The sequence below is a fragment of the Gavialis gangeticus genome, unplaced genomic scaffold, assembly GCF_001723915.1.
Source record: "Gavialis gangeticus isolate Ggan-Ray unplaced genomic scaffold, GavGan_comp1, whole genome shotgun sequence".
In the NCBI taxonomy this organism is placed as follows: domain Eukaryota; kingdom Metazoa; phylum Chordata; order Crocodylia; family Gavialidae; genus Gavialis; species Gavialis gangeticus.
Window position 1 is genome coordinate 388,155 of NW_017728993.1, and position 20,053 is coordinate 408,207.

The 20,053-nt window shown below is 42.8% G+C and overlaps 1 protein-coding gene and 1 long non-coding RNA gene across 5 annotated transcripts in view; one reads left to right on the top strand and one right to left on the bottom strand.

The window, feature by feature from the left end:
• Positions 1-20,053, top strand: part of ERICH3 (glutamate rich 3) — a 109,950-nt gene that overhangs the window by 82,769 nt on the left and 7,128 nt on the right. For 3 of the 4 annotated variants that reach the window (XM_019528395.1, XM_019528391.1, XM_019528392.1), the window contains 2 exons: positions 5,056-5,556; positions 12,943-13,080. In XM_019528395.1, the coding sequence (XP_019383940.1) occupies positions 5,056-5,556; positions 12,943-13,080 (639 nt within the window). The remainder of the gene's footprint in view (positions 1-5,055; positions 5,557-12,942; positions 13,081-20,053) is intronic. The other variant, XM_019528394.1, reaches the window with a different exon arrangement.
• On the bottom strand, positions 5,837-6,542 carry LOC109305406. Its single transcript, XR_002099624.1, has 2 exons — positions 5,928-6,542; positions 5,837-5,890 (listed from the first exon to the last, which is right to left on the bottom strand). It is a non-coding gene; the product is annotated as an uncharacterized LOC109305406 (long non-coding RNA).

The window sequence follows — 20,053 nt, forward strand, 5'->3', positions numbered from 1 at the left end:
TTTTTTTTAAATTTTTTTTGGGGGGGGGGGGGGATATTTGTTTTGATTGCAAAGTGCTTGTCAGCCTGAAAAATGTTTAATTTTTTGTGGAAAATTTTCAGGGGATGATGATATTTACTAGTCATTTATCTAACCTGGTTTTAAATTGCTAAAGACATAAAACTTAAATCAATCTTTTGGGAGACTATTCTAATATCTAATAGATCTCAACAGTGGGGTATTTTTAAGGGTATTCATTGCAAAAAAGATTTTTTTTTTTTAATTTAACACCATTATTATTAGTTATACCTTTTTGAGAAACAATTCTTCCTTCCTGATGTTTGTGCTTCCAAATTTGTGTAGGTGGGTAGCATATCTCTTGAGCCCAAGTTGTATGTGTTTGGTTCTTTCAGTCTTTCCTTGTAATTAAATCCTTCTAATGTCTCTATCCATTTTTCTTGTTCTTTCCTGTTATCAGTAACAGAGAAACCTAGAAATTAATACAGTGTCCTGAGGTCAATCCTCAATGTGCTATAAAGAGAACTCACCATCCTGGTTCAAGAAGTATTGTGCCCAAATAATTTTTTGTGCCTCTGCATGTCTCAGACATGTGGACACCTTTTGCCATAAGCTGTATCTTGTCCCTTCATGGCATCATAGTGTTAAAAAGAGATAGTTAAGCTCCCCTAACTAGTTGTGTGCTTTGGCTCATATAGAGCTGGTTCAGTGACATCTTGTTTCTGGTCCCATCTAGTGTAGGTGGCATGGCCACAAACACTGCTGAATTCTAGCCATTCTTAGCTAGCATGCACCCCTCCTTGTTCCCTTCCTTATCTTCTGCACCAGACTGAACTTTCTAGATCCAGGAGCTGGGCCCAAACTAGATTAGTGTTATTCTTTAGTCTTAGGCTGTATGTTTTTAAGTTTTAACTAATACTGGCATACTGCTGACAAGTTGTGAGGAAGTTGAGGTTGCTTGCATGGAGGTTCTTCCTTTTGTCCTTGTATATGTTGTGGAAAGACTTGGGCAGATCCAGGATTTACTAAAGGGGGATGTAGCACACTACCTGTCAGACCATGACTGGAACCCCTGGGCTGGTGGGGAACATGGGGAGTCAAGGAGGAAGTGCATGAAGGTGGTAACCTACCCATCACTGCTACTGTCCCTACCAAATCCACTGTTCCTGGCCTACGCCAGCCAGGAGCTGTGGGGATGGTTGTGTGGTTTGCTGGGGACAGCAGAGGCAGAGTACAGGTTTCTTCTGCCACTGCCTTTTCCCTGCCTAATACCATGTCAGGTGTCCATGCTAGCCAGGAGCAGATGCTGGAAGGAGGAACCTGTGTGTTGTTGCTGCTGTCCCCAGCTGAGCCCAGAACCCCATGCAACCACGCTCTGCACCTGGAACAGGGCAGGAGCAGCTCTGGGTCTCTTCCCACACCTGTGTCAACCAAAGACAGTGATGATGGAGGGGCCTGGGTTCCTCCTTCCAGCACCTGGTCTTACCCAGTGGAGGACACTGGGGAATGTCAGTGAACAGGTTCGGTAGCAGGAAAATTGCCTGTTGCCACCATTGTCTCTTGCCAAGCCTGGCACTGCGCAGCCACTCCCACAGGCCCCACCTGGAGTAAGCCAAGAGTGGATCTGGGCTTTCCCCTGCTCCTGGTTATCTGGGGACAGCAACTGTGGCAGGAGGAAGGAGTGGAAGGAGGGTGCAACCATCATGGCCTCTTCCCCCTGGGTCTGACCCTGTGGGTAGATACAACTGCTAGGATTGCTTGAGTCCTGAAGATGGTGATTGATACAATGTAAGGTGCTTCAAAAGAAAACTGCTGCTCTAGTATGCCTTGAAGAATCCATCAGTTAGTGGTAGGGGTGGTGAACAAGGTGAACTTTCAAAAGAATATGAAGAGTTGTTCGCTGAGTTCCCTCTACTAACTGCTCTACTTGGAAACATTTTGTGTGTTTCCAAATGTGGTGCTAAATGCATTATTAATGACCAGCATGGTCATAAATAAAATGTTGGCCCTCAATATAACTTAGTCTCCAAGAGTGGGTTCTGTATTCCAGAGGTGAAAAAGGAGGAAAGTCAGCTCTTTAGTAATACAGTACTGGCAATTCTTCAGTGACAGTATCTTTTAACAACACAGCCTTCCCTTTTATCCAACTGGTTTAAAAATCATATTCACTGCTAAACAGGCAGGGCATGCAGCTGCCAGGGATGAGTTGCCAAGTCCCTGCATTTTTACTCTCATCCTCTAGCATCTGTAGTAAGAGATGCACTAATAAAATATTGAATTTGTTTGAAAATGGTGCCTGGATTCGATCAGCACATCTATTTGGTTGTAACCACAAAAAGCATTAATCTTTTGTAGGCAACAATCTAGGATATACTGGTAAGTTATTACTTTCTTTGGGTTTTTAGGTAAATGTGTAATATAACAAGGTTTTTTAGTTTTTAAACTAATTCCAGCATTCTTAAATGTGTTGATTAAATTTAGGCATTTGAATTTTGATATTTAGGTGCCTAAATGACTTAATTTTCAAAGTTTCTGAACAGCTGCAGCTGCTAATTTTCTTGGGCATGCAAAACATCTGGAAGCAGGGGGCTGATTTAAGTCTCTAACTATGGAAATAGGTGCCTAATTTTAGGCCACCCTACTTTGAATATTTTATATTTAAGCTTTTTTAAGGATACATATGCAGAGAAAAGAAGCTTATAAAATGTAGCCTTGTTAGTTTCTCCTTTCTGTGCTGTTGCTTTATCAAAAGTGATTTTTCCCTATTTTTGCAAATTTTGCATGACTAAAGTATGTTCATGTTCTGTATGCTTCTTACATTGAACAGACTGTCTCTGCTAGTTCACTGTTTTTCTTTGGTCATTTACAATAAATATCTCGTTTCCAATATAGTGCTAGTAGCAAAACTCTTGCTGACATAACAAAATCCTGGGAGCGTAAATGACCCACATAGTAACTTACATATCGATGTGTTTGTATGACTGTTACCGTTACTTCCCCTCTCCTCTGCCCTAACCAAACTGGGCTCTGTACTTTGTCTTGAAGTTATCTGGGCCATGAGCAAACACTGGGCAGAGACTGAACTTTGAATTCAGTGGGACTATTCACTTGCTTAAAGTTAAGCGTGTACTTAGACTGCAAGCTATTAGGAGCAAGGACTGTGCATTTGTACAGTAACCAGCACAGTGAAATCCCACTCCTGTTGAGGTTCAGAGATGCTCCTGTAATCCAAGTGCTATATGGTAATAATAGTAACAGGACCAGGAATTTACCATTTATATAAAACACAGTAGGGAGGAAATCTCAACTTACTTTATTTCATCTCATCTCAGCATTTATATTGCACTCATCACCATGGAACCTGAATATAATAAATTGTGCAGGTTTAACAGAGGGTTGAATTTCAACTTTCGTACAATTTTTTTTAACAGTTGAGAAACCTAACGCCTTATTTTTGTATGTAATGTTACAGGTCAGGCATAAAAAGAACATTCAAATCCTTGTGGACTGTAAGTCTATGAATAAATTGTAAAGAATCATTGACCAGTTCTAGAAATCTGAACCATTTATCTGATTATATGAGTCTCCCTTTACTCCAGCTGGCCTATGTATGTTCTTGTTTTTTTAGAAATTGCAATATGCTCAGGGAGTCTAGTGGCTGAAGTCATTCTAACTCCTGATCTCTAGACTGCAGCTTCAAATAGAGTACAGCCTGAAAGTGATTGCAAGCCTAACCCTGTGTTAGCTGCTCAGCAGAATATCTGTTGAAATTTTTTCTGATCAAATCCTAATAGACAGATGACCACATCACAGTGGTACTAATTGTCCATCTCAGTGGACAGGAGAAGGCTGGGGTACTGATCTGACCAGCTACCTTCTTGATGGCAATAATGGCCTTTCTAGAGCACAGCTGAGGCCCTTTGGGGACGTTTTGTGGGAAGGCTTTCAGTATCCTGCATCCCTTATACCAATTCTGTGGATGAATGGAAGACTTGTTAACTGGACTGAAAATCTGTCCCTTTTGCCAAGCGTTATATTAATTTCAGGTCAGATTCTATACTGAAATGCCACATCCCAAGTTCTACCGAAGTTAATTGGTGTTATATGTGCAATTTGTATATTTTGGTTTTACTTTAAAAATCCTACAGGAATTTTCAACATTTCTCAGACGGGTATTTAGAAAATTAGCAGAATTACAGTGACCATTTTTTCAGACATAGAAAGGATGTCAGAATAACAGGACTCCATTGCAAATAGCAAGGATTAATGTACTATGGGAGAAGTTGGAAACCCCCAACACGTGCCAGATCATGGGCATTTTGCTTGGCACGCATGCCTTGGGGCAGAAGGTGGGGGAACCGTGAGGGGCCCAATCCTTTTTGTGGCAGTGCAGCCCTAGCTCCTTCCCCACCATCCACCTCGAGGTGTTCATGTCTCCACAGCCTAATGAGATGGGCTGGGGCTCTGTGGACTCAGGTGTATCTGCTTGCAGCCTTCTGACTTCCTGCCACAGCTGGCCAGCTCTGGGAAGGCCCTTGCTGCACGCCAAAAAGCCTGGGCTGCTTGCAGCACACAGGCCCCTTGCAGCATCCCTGCCATCTTCCCCGGGACACCAACAGCTTACAAGTCAAGGTTGCGGGTGTTTTTGTCACTCTATCCAAAAATGTTGCTTACCCCTGTGCTGTGGTATTGTTCTCTGATCTACAGAGGCGTTCTAGTAGATTCATTGAAATGTTAAGAGCACTTTAGCAGATTCCTATTGTGAAACTTTTGTTGTAATGTAGGACCTACCTGCTCTTAGACTCATTTATGGAATGGTCTCATTACATGATCAGAAAATGCGTTACCTAGCTTTTGATTAAATGGATGCCTTTTGATAGTTTCAGGTTAAATACCTCTAGGTACAATTGCTGGAACTTTTTGGGCAGACGCTCATGTAGTATAAATCAGAACACTGCTGGTTTACACCAGATGAAGACCAAGCCCTTGGTGCTACTGAGCAATGACTACAAATGTTTTATGAAAAATTAATAAAATGAAATTGTTTGCTGTTTGTAGATAGGAAGTCTGCATCTCCTTTCTCATCCAGCAGTACCCTATATAGCAGTGAAGATGAGTCTGAAGCTGAAAAGACAAAAGACAATATTACAGGCAATGAAAAGGAAGATATTGAAAAGACTTCTGATGATCAAACATATGCACAATGTGAAAATGAAAACAAGGACAGCAAACCACCACAAATGGAGGAAAACCTGGAAATGGAGGCAGATGAAATGGAAATGGATGAAACCAGAAAGATGGAAGCGGAGGATGCATCATTTAGAGAAGAAAGTAAGACTCTTCCTGAAAGTATCATGGAAACATTGCCCCAAGACACAGATGAAATCAATGGGGAACTCAAACATGGGTCAATAGAAAATAACACAAGGGAAGATGGGGAGGAGGCTGGAAATAACATGAGGGAAGATGGGGAGCAGGATGTTCTAGTGCATTTGGAAAGCAGCACTGTGGAAGCAGTGGATAGAAACAAGGAGCCTCTTGAGGTTGATGAAGGAGGTGGTAAGTACCATCTTTCAGCAAAACTGTGATGCATCCAGTGCATGTAAGTGTGGTTTGATTTGTCTGTAGAGTTAGTAGGATTTGGCATGAGAAATACAGCTGTTGGCCTGTTTCAGATATGCAATGTTACAGTTGTGCTCTTCTCTGTGCAGTCACTACCATGATATCTTCTGAGCTTGTTTCCTTGTACAGTTTTTACAATGTAAGGCTTTGGCTATTCGTTCTTCATCTCTTATCACTCTCATAGGCTGCATATAAAGCAAATGCTTTATTTTTCCTCAGGCAGCGGTGTCATGAAATTTGACATCTCATGTAATTTTATAAAACTTGGTACCTTATAAAACTTGGTGTAATTTTATAAAACTTGGTACCTTAGTGCTGGGAATCCTGGAGAATTTCTATGTCAGCGCGGGTGAACTTTTGGGTACTTTTTATTATACAATATTCCAGAAGCATCTCTAAAAGTCTGTTGTGTGTCATGCTGCAATTGATGGGTGACTAAACTTCAAGTCAGCAGAGATGGCTTCTGTCTCAGCTTCTTCACTGACTCACTGTCTCACACTGAGCAAAACTTTCCCTGTGCCTATGGATAAAATAGTATAGTAATGCTCCTACTACAAGGATATTTTGGATCCTGGGCAAGGCACTTGTGTAGCCACATAAATAAGGTTTGCAGGATTAGGTGGGTGGCAAGAAAGTTAATTCTTGATCTGGAATATCATCAGACTAGTAAATAATCTCATAATCAGTGTGTGTAAAATAGAGAAGTGGCATTCTGCAGTGATGTAGATGTAAAGAAGGAGAGCCATAAGCCTCACTAGACAACATCTGACTGTATTTTTATGTATGTTGATTTTGCAGTGAGACATATAAAGCCCTTGCTTTTTTTTATAGATGTATGGGGTTGGTTTCTATTGCTTTCTGTTCAAGTACAGCATGTATCAAATAGTGCAGCCTGTGTGGAATAAACATCCTTGAATGCTATGCCAAATTATTTGCAAGTCTCTCAATGCTGGATTGCTTTTGGTGGCACTGTGCATCCGTTTTGCTTTGTTAGATATTCAGAATTGAAGAAAAGAAAGCAATATAGGATTGGATGATTATATTGAAGTGCTTATAGGAGTGTTATTTCTTGAAACTTTCCTTTCACTTGTCTGAGGGAAATCTCAGTTTAAGTAACTTCACCCTTGTGCTGTCAAATGAAAGAAGTAAGTAGTGTTAAAGAAGGAAGCTGTTTCTAGCCACACAGGTAGGATTTAAAACTGCCCTACAAAATGGACGAAAGAAGTAAGTGCTGAGCTAGTGACGTGCCCCACGTTACCACAAAACAATGTCACTGTTCTTCATTAACACAAATTCATTTGTGCTGTAATTAGTCAGTTAGCAACTAAAGTACTGAATAGACATAGAAAGTGGGGGGAGTGCTCTTCAGAAAAGAACTAGTTCAGTTGTCTGGATGGGAAGTGACAGATGGGGGAAGTGCAGTGCAGATAACAGACTATATGCTTCCAGATCTAATCTTACAGTACTTTCCTGCTTGGAGAATGCCTATGACTCAGGGGCAGATTAGCAAAAATGAGGGCAAAGCAAGGACTAGGAGGACAAAATACTCATTTAATCATGGAAGCTAAAGATAGGAAAAGCTTAGTAGATCACCGTGCAGTCTGTCTACCTGCCAGCACAGGTTTGCCATGGTAAATTTTTGGTGAGCATCAAGAATTTGTCCAGAAACTATGTCCAGGGAAACAAAAGGCTAAGGACAAGGGCCCCTTAGTTTTATTTCAGCCTTTGGAAGGAAAGGTTTTGAGGAACAGCACATGCTTCATTCATTCAGGCATGATCCCGTTGGCCAGTTTGCAACTCTAGGAAAATGCTGCACATTCCCATCTCCCACCCTATAGCCAGCCCTTCAACCTGCTGAGGGACATCCATTTCCAGAGCAACCAGTGGGAAGGAGCTCAGCACTTTCCAAGGGCTGCAGAATGAGCTCTCTTCTGTACTTAAGCTTCATCCTGTTTCTGTTAAACTTTCCTTAGAGACTAGTCACCACTGTCCTTCTCTGCTATCTGGTGTTTCTGCCCTACCCTGAAGGCTGGCAACACATGCAGTTCTTGACACTGCTCCTGCTAACCAGACTGGGCCCAAATCCTGCAAAACAAAGTTAAGCAGAATCGCTTTACATGCAAAGGAGACAAAAAGAAGAAAATATCACTTGGCTCTTTTGTGCTGTTGGGGGCAGCTGGGCAAGCCTCTATGAATGGGTATGCTGGGACCTGAAGAAGCAATGTGAACACCTGAGGATGGATCCTGCTGTGCATCCTCTGGTCTTGTGCTCCTTATGACATTCTCTCTCAACTTGAGAGACAGTTATCTGAGCAGGATTTGTCATCCTCCTCTGGCCCCAGTGTTGATTGACTGTCAATTCCCCCCTGCTTAGATGTTACACAGGCAATAAACTGCGAAGAATAGGAACTGCCAGCTCATCAAACTGTAGGACTATGATCAGGTCAGAGTAATAATTTATGCACCACACTTAACAAAGCTCCAGGGGTTTCAATGAGCCTAAAGAAACTGCTGCCTTTATCTTGATACACCAAAGGACTCTCCTGAGGGTTGAAAGCCTCTCCTCCTCTTCTGCAGAGTGGAATCGGCACCATCATTGTTCTGCAAACTGCTACTGCAGGAGTGCTTGAAAGACCCCCACCCTTTCCCCCCAGCAGGATTTGGAGCCCATTGTGCAAGGGGCTATACAGACAGTCATGAAGACCTAGATCCTACTTTGAAATGGTAAAAGGGGTCTGTAGTTTCCGATTAAATGCAGGGAAGTGGAGTGACTTCACATGGAGATAACAATCTCGTCCATGTTAAATAAAGTGCTATGGACTGTGAGGGTTTTTGTCTTCCTCTGCAGTGGAGGAGGGGGAGCCGTGGCCCTCTTCCTTGGATCGCTCAATGTTTAAACAACTTTGCAGCAGCAGGCATTGGCTGCACTGGTCCCCTTGCTTTACCTGTAGTGGACTGCAGTGTTGTGGTTTTCTCAGGGCTGGCTTTATAGTCTTGCTAACAGATTCACAGATTGTAGGGCTGGAAGGGACCTCGGAAGATCAGGCAATGGATTTGTATAGGATTGTTTGGATAGCGATGATCCTGCCTCAGGCAAGGAGTTGGAATAAATTAATTCTGGAAGTTTCTGTACCCCGACTTCTGTGTGATTCTGTGATTAGTGGGAGATGAGGCCTGTGCAAAAGGAACAGCAAAGGGGGGAAGAAAGACTAATCTAGTGGGAAGGAAGAGGCACGGGGAAGAGGTGAATAGAATGTCAAGGACTAAGGAAAAAATGATTATTTTACTACAGTACTAGAGAGAAGAGCAATAGCAAGTGAACACAGGGGACTGCTCTGTGCAGTTTGTTTTCTAGTGTCTTGTCCAGGTAAAACTGTAAAATCCCCAAGTGAACTGTCCATTTCCTTCAGGAAATTGTGCTATAGTCTAAAAGCTACCGTTCTCAGGAAACATCCTCTGGTTTTTAGATGACAGAGCTCCTTCAATTTTAACCCATTGTTCCTATGAGCTGGGTAAGAGAGCTTGGGCCCAGGCCTAGCGGGGATGGAGAAGGGACTAGAAAGAAATACTGACACTTAGAAGTTGTGTTGGGTGGATGATGTTGTAAATGAATGGAGTAGAAAGGAAAAAAAAAGGAGAAAAGGAAGTGAAATTGTGGAGAGAAGAGACAATAATAGAGAACTGTCTGGTGGAAAAGGTGAGAGAGAGGTAAGGAGAGAATAAAGGAAGTGGAAAGAGGACATGGGAGCAAATAGGGGGAGAACAGTGCAAGAATGATGAAAAGAATTAGAAGGCAGGAAATCGAGTGGTAATTTGGTCCCTTAACTCCACTTAAAGTCAGTGGGACATAATTATCTTCCTCTTTCTAGACCCTTCATTGCCAAGCCTGATTCTCTATTAGAAGATGGCTTAAATTCTTCTATTATACACACGGTTAGAAGGTTAAATAATTTTGGGGTTTATTTTCCAGTCTCAGATGCATTACTACCCAGTAGTGTACATAACTTGTTGGAAGGAAGAATTTCCCTATACTTATTCACATACATGCCAAGTGATCTTGCTTCTTATGTACACTGTTATATTATTTTTTTTTTTTGTATAATGTAATACCATTATCTGATGGCAGAAAATTTCCATGCTTTGTATTTGAAATGGGGTACAGTTGATAGAAATGCAATGTTGACAGCACATTTCCCTAAAATTAAAATGTAACATATATTGCAGTTTCATTTGTATAAACGCACAATCAAGTATATTAATTTAGAACACATCTGTATCACTTGCGGTTTATAAGTGGGATTCAAACTCACACCCAGTAGAGGACTAGCCAGGGCAGTGCAAACCATGGATTTGATCTCAGTACAACAACAGAAAGATCTCGGTGGGAGAGAAAAGAGAGAACAAACTCAGCCTGCTCACAGAATATCGGGCTATATTTTGAGGATCTCTATGTCCAGAGGGCAAAATGAAGTTGGAAACGGACTGTGTACAGTGCATGGGTCTCCTGAAATAGAAAGTACCATAGCCCTGACAGAGCCACTGAACAAGGAACTGGCAAGCGCAAACCTGTAAAGAAGAGGCATAGTTACATTAATTGAAACTATCATAGAGTGGACCAGCAGTATAGGAGCGGAAAGGAAACCTCCAGTAAATCTGCACTGACTGAAGATGCTGAACAGAATATTGAAAGGTAATAACTACCCATTTACTAATGGCTGAGGGTATGCTACCTGATTTATCCAGGGCAAAAGTCAGCGCTGCTTCTGATATCAAGAAAGTGTCCTGGTATGCTGTGCAAAGTGAGCAATCAGCTTCCTGACAACATTGCCACAGCTTTTGGCAGGTAGCATTGGGCATTGAGAAAATACAAGATGATGTGTGTGAAGAGTACAGTGATTGACCATGGAAGGAGATTCTGCAGCATTATGAAGTCTCATCCTGACCCTGCCAAAAGATCAGAACAGACTTGCCCACTTTAAGCAACAGGACAACATATCTCAGTGGATTGCAGCAGAGTTTAAGTGAGGCAGTGCCACATGAATTTGACCACAAGGGACCATATTCTATTCTACTTGGGTATCTATGTGGACTTAGGCAACTAAGTGCAATTCTATTCCATCCATTAATGCATATACTTTTAGAATACACCGTTGTCTAGAGCTTGAGTCACAAAAAAAAGTGAGGAGGAGGAGGACCTTCACTTTTTGCATGAACTCTGTTTTCAGGGACTTGATCAGGGTGGAAAAGAATCACACTTAGGTGCATAACTGCTCAAGTGTCCAATAGGTGGAATAGAATCTGGCTCAAGATGTCTTTCTTCTGCTACCTAAGAGCAATAGGAAAGCAGAGCTGGTAGCAAAGACAGCTACAACAAGCGCAAAACAGATGGGAAGGCATTTCCACCTACTATGGCATTATCACAGTACAGCCTCCCTGAGCGCATCTGCACAGGCAGGAATGTGCGTTCCCTGGGGAGAAATAACAGCAGCACAAATATGTGCCACTGCTATTTGTCCTCAGGGAAACACACACGTGCACTTGTCTAGATTGTAGTCCAATACACAGAATAATGGATCAACCCAGGTATTGAGCCCAACCTCCCCTCCCCCTTCCCCCCCCATGTGCCTGGATCGATGCTGCTGCAGCTCTGGGAGGCCCCCAGGGCCCTAGGTAAGGAGTAAGTCCAGGTACTGGTCTCAGCCTCCCCTACCCCACCCAGGGCAACTTGCCCTGTGCTAGAGCACATGTGCAGGGGTGTTCCCCAGGGACTAATATGTGCACTAATATGTGCTGCTGCTATTTGTTCCTAGGGCAATGCATGTACATGGTCATCTAGACACTCTCCCTGTGTCTAGATTGTAGTCCAGCATAAAGAGTAATGGGTCAGAGAAGCAAGTCTACTACAGCCTAGTGGAGGAACGAGTGATGGTATAGAGAACAGCCTAGAGGACTCCAAGTAAGTTGAGCAGTCCTGTACCATTAAAGAAGCCAAACAGAGTCCACTTAATGTTGAAAATCAGGTCGGTACCCAAACATCAAATAGTTTTGTGTAACACAAGGGTAAAAAGCAGCTGGTTCAGGCAGCAGCAGGACACAAGTTATTTAAAATGGCTATGGACTCATAACATTGGTAGAAATGAAACCAGAACCAAATGCAGAGTAGCAGCAAGCATCCAGCAAACCCAGAGAACAGGGCAAGCACCAGGAAGACAGAAAGAGCTTCAAGCATCAGCTGCCTTGACAAAGGACAGTCAGAAGAAATTAGGTATGTGAGCAATGCAGGGGCCCAACAGGTCTCCGCCAACAGACTACAGGCAACAGAAGGGTGGAAGCAAGTACCCTGCTAACACAAGAAGAGCTGTATATTAGTTCAGAGAATTATGATGCAAACAGTAAGGGGGCATGCCTATAGGGTTGGTTACATATAGTACTATCAACTTCTGCCCCCCCCAGCAACTCAAAAATACTTGCACAAAAGACGCAACAAAAAATTGGTGAAAGATCTAGTAAACTGCATGGAACTTGGAAGGAAGAGCAGGAGTTGCAACACAAAAGAGTTTTGGAGAAGATGCCAGGCAGGCAGTCTGTTTTTATGTGTAAGAAACTTATTTGCAGCATCTATGTAAATACTTCTTTCAATAAAAATCTGGTTTATTTCTACAAACACAGAATATGATCGTGAAATTACCCAGCCCACATATGTAAACAATTCTGGAAATCATAGCACAGCTTTAACTATGCTGCTGCCATTGCACAGGTATGTCTTGATTATAGAAGAAATGCTAGCCTTATATCTATGTATATAGTTGCATTTAGGAATAGTATATATTTTAGTTCTCATGCACAGGTATTTACATTTAGAAATTCTGTGCATGAATACAAACATCAGACTTGAAATAATTCTGCTCATCTGGGGAATTGGAAGAACCATCAGAAGTGCATATGAAGATTTAGTATGTCCAATTATGGTATAAAGCAGAAAAATAAAGGATTTTCCATTTATCAAACAATATTGTTGCTTGTGCATGCAAACATCTTGCTAAAAGTAGTCTTGCTGCTTTGCGATATTTTGTGCCTGATTTCTGCCTGCATGTTTGTAGAGTCTCTTGCATTTTATATATATATTCAGTTGCCATTTGATTTTAATATAATTCAAAGCATTATCACTGGTGATGGCTTACTGGATTTTAATTAACCCTGCACTAACATTATAGATCTTGTTAATCTTGTTTGAGATAATTGCACAATTTCTTTCCCCTTTATGCTTTTTGATGATTTTCCCTACTTGCTCTCTGTTTGGTAATTCTGTGATATTTTTTGAAGATTGCAAGTCTGTCCAAGAGAAAATAGCAGAAGCAATTGAAAATGATTATCGCTTGAATTCTGAACCTGAAACCAGTGATTCCAGTACAGATGAGGAAGAAGAGACCTTAACAAGTGAAGCTCATGACATAAATGAAGGTGAGGTCAACTAATACGATCAGTGTAGGGATTAAATTTCACTCATTTAAAACCCATTTGTAGATGTTTCCTCCTTTAACCTTTCTCTACAAACTATACTCTCCTCCTCCCCTTGCCTTACTGTACCTTTTATTGCCTAAAATCATGGCACTGCTTAATCTGATTCTGAAGTTATCTATAAAGCTATTTCCAGTTGGGGTTTACAGTGATTTTGAAAGTGTCCAAGCTATGAAGATTGGGTGCTAGTGGAGGAAGAATCTTGTAATAGAAATCTGGTAAATTTAACTTTGCTTCTAACCTGTTAAATTAGCATTCATGATGACATCTGGTTATGAAATTAAATCCAACCATAGCCAAGATGATTCTACTTATAAATGGAAGAGGTGCCACTTCTCAAAGAAATAAAAGTTAGAGGCTAACTTCATAGCTAATGCAATGGAGAGGGCTAGTGTTCTGAGCCTCAGCAAAGTAGCCATGTCCCAAGTTTGTACCTCAGACTTGTTTCCTTCCTCATGATTGGCATTTGGGCAGTGACTTAGCAAAGCAATGTAAATCTTTTCTTGGGTTGGACTATTCCAAAAGTTTCCCATTTCGATTTTCTGCACTTTTAGATTATCTTGAATCTTAATCTTGAGTTTTAGCATTGGAACCCAAGTCTGTGCAATAGGAGTGTCCTAGAATCAGTCCATTAGTGGAATTACTGTAGCAATGAACTCTATGGAATGTAAATGTTCTTTTCCAAAACAGTGATATGATGAGTTTGAAATTTACACAATGGGGAAAAAGCAAGGCTATACATTAAGTTTGATTTAAGGTTGTTAACCTGCTTTACTACCCTACAATGCCTTAATATCACAGAATATAATTGCCAACATAACTGGGACAACAGCTGGAATCCTCTGCTCCCCAAGAACGAAATAGAGAATACAGTAGTGATGTTGCAATGTCCTAGTAAATGATGGTAGGAGACTACTCCAATGCAGTGGAATGAATATTTACACTAGGAGCTAGTTGAATATAGTTCATATTTTTCATTTAATTTCATTTCACCATTACTTCATTTAATTTAATTAATGTGTTTATTGGACCAGACCAACATGTTCAGAAACAACAAGCAATTTTGGCTGCCATTAGTGCCAAGACTGAGACAACCTAAGAGAGCCTGATTTTCAGGTGACTCAGATTTTGCTTTCAGATACTGAGGTCCCACAATCACTTCTGAAAATCTTGGCCTACACATCTGGCTAGCTTCGTGGCACAGTACATTGTTCTTGGGCATTAGCAGGATAGGTCTTATTTATGGTGGGGGGAGGGAAACACATAGGCTTAGGTGACTTATTTTTCATGTTTGCCAATTTTAGCACCCAAACAAATGTTAGACAATTTTGTGATAAAGTAAATGCTTCACATCTTTGTTTTTACCTCTTTTTTTCTCTTGTTCTCCATCTTGCTGAATTAAAAAAAGCTTGTTGTTGTTGTTATTGTTTTGTTCCCTGTAGATATAGCTTTCAGTTTCCAGGATTTGTCAGGTTTGATTGCATTGTTCTGTGAATTTCATATATAATGGCACAGATGGATACCATCAGCACTCCAGCTCCTAGAATTTTTGCTTCAGGCTGTTAAATTTTAAAGGCATGTGGACCACAGCTTCTCTTTTTTGTGGATCTCAGTATATATACTTTTAATTGACCTATAAATATAGAGCCCGATTTTTATATTTTAAAAAAAATCATTAATGATGGTGATAGCAGGCAGAATTGCAGGGAGCTTTTCTTTTTCACAGAAGTTAAAGAAGATCAAGCCCTATTATCTCCAATTAAAGAACAAAAACTGTTTGTAACACAGGTCTATTGTAAGAGCATATGTTCATACCTGGATTTTGTGCCTTACTCAGTATAGTATTAGTTGCTGTTTTGCTACCTTGCCACAGAGAATCAAAGTGGCTTAAAAAAGGCAAAACTGCTGCATTAAGATACACTCCAGCAGTTTCTCGCAGCCTCAACCAGAAAATAGAACACACCCTGGGCATACTCAGTCATCACTTCCATTAGGAATAATTCCTTTGAAAGCAATGGACTGACACTGATGTAAACCAGCTTGAGTTCAGAATTGGATACTCAGGGTTTCCTCTTTCAGGGGAAGTATTATAGTCTTGAAAAGAAGTCAAAACAAGCAAACAAAAACAGGTCTACAAAGAACCTAGGTTTTAGTATGAAACACTTGCTGTGAAACTAATGACCGGACTGGAACAAAACCCAAACTGGAGTGTTTTGTGTACCCGGCTCTGCCTACGGTGTACCTTGTAGTCTGTTTTGTAATAAGCATTGAGTTGATTAACTCATGTGTTTATGCACACACAAATGTGTGGATTGCAGGGGCCATAAATCTGGCTTGCTCGGATAGGTAAGAGAAGTTACTGTTTTCAGTTAGATGCATTCAGAATACAAACTAATTTGTGAGAAAAGACCTTCAATGCATTGCAATGACATAACTAGCTGACTGTTTTTAAATGCTATTTTTCAATGACTCCATATAGTTTAATTTTTAAGCATCGAAGATGCCAGGTTTAGCTATTCCTGTACCATGGATCAGTTATATATGAAGAACAAAATACTGAATTTGAAGATTAGGGAAGCATGTCCTTAGATGAAGTAGAGAATGCTGATTTACAATACACAAAAGTAAATGCATCTACAAAAATTCAACCCAGAATGATTTGTTCCTTGCTAGCAACCATGCAGTACACTAGGAAAGATATTACTATATTATTGCAGCATATAGGTTCATAGTTATTAGGGTCGGAAGGGACCTATTAGATCATCAAATCTGACCCCCTGCCCTGGGCAGGAAAGAGTGCTGGGGTCAGATGACCCCAGCCAGGTGTCTGTCCCATCTCCTTTTGAATATTTCCAAGGAAGGGGACAACACCACCTCCTTTGGAAGCCTATTCCATATTTTGGCGACCCTCATTGTAAAGAACTTTGTCCTGAGTCCAGCCTGAATTTTCTCTCTTTTACCACTGTTACTAGTTACCTGAACTGTAGCCCTGGTAAACATCATATTCCCCACTTTCTGCTAACCCCCCGCCATGAGTTTATTGGTGGCCACAGATCACCTCTCAGCCTCCTCCTGTGGAGGCTAAAGAGGTTCAGGTCTCCTAGTTGGTCCACATAGGGTTTTTCCTGTAGGCCTTTAAACAGATGGGTGGCCCTTCTCTGAACCCTTTCCAGGTTATCCACATCCCTCCTGAAGTGCCGCGACCAAAACTGGATGCAGTGCTCCAGCTGCGGCCTGACCGATGCCACATAGAGGGGAAGTATCACCTCCTTAGACCTGTTTGTGATGCACCTACTTATGCAAGAAAGAGAGCAGTTAGCTTTACTTATTACCTCATCACATTGGTGACTCACGTTCATTTTGGAGTCAATTATAACTCTGAGGTCCCTTTCTGCAGCTGTGCTGCTTAGATCCCTCCCAGACTGTAGGAGTGCTGATGATTCTTCCTCCCCAGGTGCAACGCATGACACTTATTCTTGTTAAACTGCATCCTATTCTGTTCCGCCCACCTCCGCAGCCTGTCCAAATCTGCCTGGATTTGCTCCCTGCCCTCTAGTGTGTTTACATCCCTGCCCCATAGTTTTGTGTCATCAGCAAACTTGGACAGGGTGCTTACTACACCCTCATCCAAGTCATTAATGAAAATATTGAATAGTACTGGTCCCAGGACAGAGCCTTGGGGAACTTTGCTGCCTACATTTCTCTAGGTAGAAACCAACCCATCTACTACCACTCTCTGGGTGCATCCCAGAAGTCAATTTCCCATCCACCAGACTGTGTAATAATCTACATTGAAGTTTTTTAGTTTATTTATAAGAATTGAGTGTGACACTGTGTCAAAGGCCTTTTTAAAGTCTAGCTAAACAACATCTACCTCTTTTTCCTCATCCAAGCATTTTGTGACCTGGTCGTAAAATGAAACTAGGTTGGTCAGGCAGAATTTGCCTGCTATGAACCCATGCTGATTGCCCCTTAGCATTACTTTACCTGCTGGTCCCCCGCAAATGTGATCTTTAACTATTTTCTCAAAGGTCTTGCCAAGAATAGAGGTGAGGCTAACTGGCCTATAGTTACCTGGTTCCTCCTTCCTCCCCTTCTTGAAAATTGGGACCGCATTGGCCCTTTTCCAATCCTCTGGGACTTGTCTTGAGCACCATGAATGCTCAAACAGTTGTGCCAGCAGTTCCACTATGACTCCAGCTAATCCCCTAAGTACCCTAGGGTGAAGATCACCAGGGCCTGTTGACTTAAATACATTCATCCTCTCCAGATGCCCCCTTACTAGGTCTGCGTGCACCGCTGGTGGGTTGGTATCTATCCTGGGCTTGTCTAATTTCCTAATGGGATGCATATTTGTATTCATGTCCAGGAACACTGATGCAAAGAATTCATTTAGAATCTCTGCTTTAGCCATCCTATCTGTTACTAGTTGTCCTTTTCATCCTGAAGGGGTCCTAAGTTATACTGCACTTTCTTTCTGCTGCCTATGTACTTAAAAAATGACTTTTTGTTATCCTTGACTTCTGTCGCCAGCCTAAACTCCATCTCCACTTTGCCTCTCCTCACTGCCTCCCTGCAGGCTCAAGCCAAGCAGGTGAACTCCTCCTTGGTGATTGCCCCCTGCTTCCACAGCCTATAGGACTCTTTTTTCCTCACCAGGCTCTCCTGGATTTCTCTGCTCAGCCAAGAGGGTTTCTTTGCTTTTTTGCCCCCCCTTTATGTGGACTGAGAGAGTCTTTTTTTGTGCCTGCAGGATTAGTCCCTTGAGAAACACCCACCCTTCCTGGACTCCTGTCTCTTCAAGGGTATTGCCAGTTAGTCATTCCCTAACTAATTTCCTGAGTTTACCAAAGTTGGGCTTCCTGAAGTCCAGCACTTCTGCCCTACACTAGTTATCTCCCCCACCTTTCGCCAGATAGTGAACTCTATCAATAGGTGGTCACTATCCCCTAGGTTACCTTATACCTGCATATCCCCCAACAAGTCATCCCCTGTGGCCAGTACCAAGTCTAGCAAGGCATTATCTGTGGTGGGGACATATACCCCCTGCAATAGGTGAAGGTCCTGTAAGGAGGTTAAATACTTATGTGAACGGGCAGACCTGGCTGCCTGCTTCTCCCAGCAGATGTCTGGGAAGTTTAAGTCCCCCATGACAACCAGGTCCTTTGAGCGCGCTGCCTCTGAGAGCTGCCTCGAGATTCTAGGTCTAACTCGTCCCCCTGGTGGTCTGTAATAGACCTGTACTACTAGGTCTCTTTCTCCCTGACCCCTCTGTAATCTGACCCATAATACCTCAATTTGCCCTTCTCGTCCCAGTTTGACTACGAAAGATGTATATTGTTCCTTAACACAGAGAGCAACTCCCCCCCCACCTTTTTTCTCACTCTGTCCTGTCTGTACAGCCTGTAGCCCTCATTGCCCACTGCCCAGTCATGGGTAGGATCCCACCATGTTTCTGTTAGCCCAACCAGGTCGAATTCTTCATTTGCAAGGAGTACAAGTTTCTCTTGCTTGTTCCCCAGGCTCCTAGCATTGGTATAGAGGTATCTAAGCCCCCCTATAGGTGCCCCTGCTAACCTCCCATTCTGTTGCCTAGTGGGGCCCTTGTTACTTACCTGGACTGCTCCAGCACATGGCTCATGGTTCGTCATACCTGGTCTCTCCCAGTCATTATCATTCCCATCCCCCAACAAACTTAGTTTAAAGCCCTGGGAAGGAGATCAGCCAACCTGTAAGAGAAGAGACTCTTACCTCATGGAGAGAGATGTAGTCAGTCTCAGCTGAACAAGACCGTATCCTGGAAGTGCAGGTCGTGATCAAGGAACCCAAATCCTGTGCAGTGACACCAGCTCTGAAGCTGTGAGTTTACTTCTCTAGTGCAGTTGCTGTAGTGCTGTCCTTGACCTCTGACTGGTAGAATAGATGAGAAGACCACCTGTGCTCCTGAACCTGTGAGCCGGTTTCCCAGCTCCAAGTAGTCACTCATGACCCTGCCCGGACTACTCTGGTCTGCATCATTTGTTCCCACATGGATGAGGACCATGGGATAGTAGTCGGAGGGTCCAGTCAGGTCTGGAATCCTCATTGTGATGTCATGAATCCAGGCTCTGGGCAGGCAGCATACCTCCCGTACTGTAGGATCTGGATGGCAGATGTCTCCCTCCATTCCTTGCAGGAGAGAGTTACCTACCATGATGATCCAATGTCTTCTCCAGCGGCATGGTTCTCTCTCAGTTGGCTTGGTGGTAGCTGTAGGTGCAGCCTCTACTACCATGCTATCTGGCAGTGACTCCAGGGCCTCAAATCTGTTTTCCAGCTGAACTGAGGGAGTCGCCCAGGCTTTATAACATCTAGTCCTTGAGATGACTGTCTGCCATCTGGCCTCATCAGCTCTCTCCTGTGATGCCTTCCCTCCAGGTGTGTGGACCTGCAGAGAATGGAACTACCCATCAATCTCCTCCTTGATTGCCCTGATCCCCCGTAGCCTGCTCACCTCTGCCTGGAGTTCCCTCACCTGCCCCTCCAGGGCCTCAATCTAGGCACATGTGGGGCAAGTGAGGGGACCCCCCTGCCCCTCCACTACTCCTGGCCCTTGTGGACTCACCAGCAACCCCTGCAGGCAGGGGGTCCAGTTGCCACCAACCCACCCAAGGGCTCCATCTTGGTGGAGGCCCCACTGGAGCTCCAGGTGGGAGGTAGCATCGGGGCAGGGTCCCTGGGTATGCTCTGAGTCACCACCCCCATTGAAGTTTCTCTTATGTACACTCACCTGAGGGCTCTGTAGAGTCTGTCTGAAGCCTCTGAGTCTGATGCGTGGAATCTCTGGCCCCTGCTGCTCTCTTCCCTACGTGAACTGCACAAACTCGGGCATGCTCTTTAATGAGCGCATCTGTTTGCTGGCCTGTTTGCCTGGCTT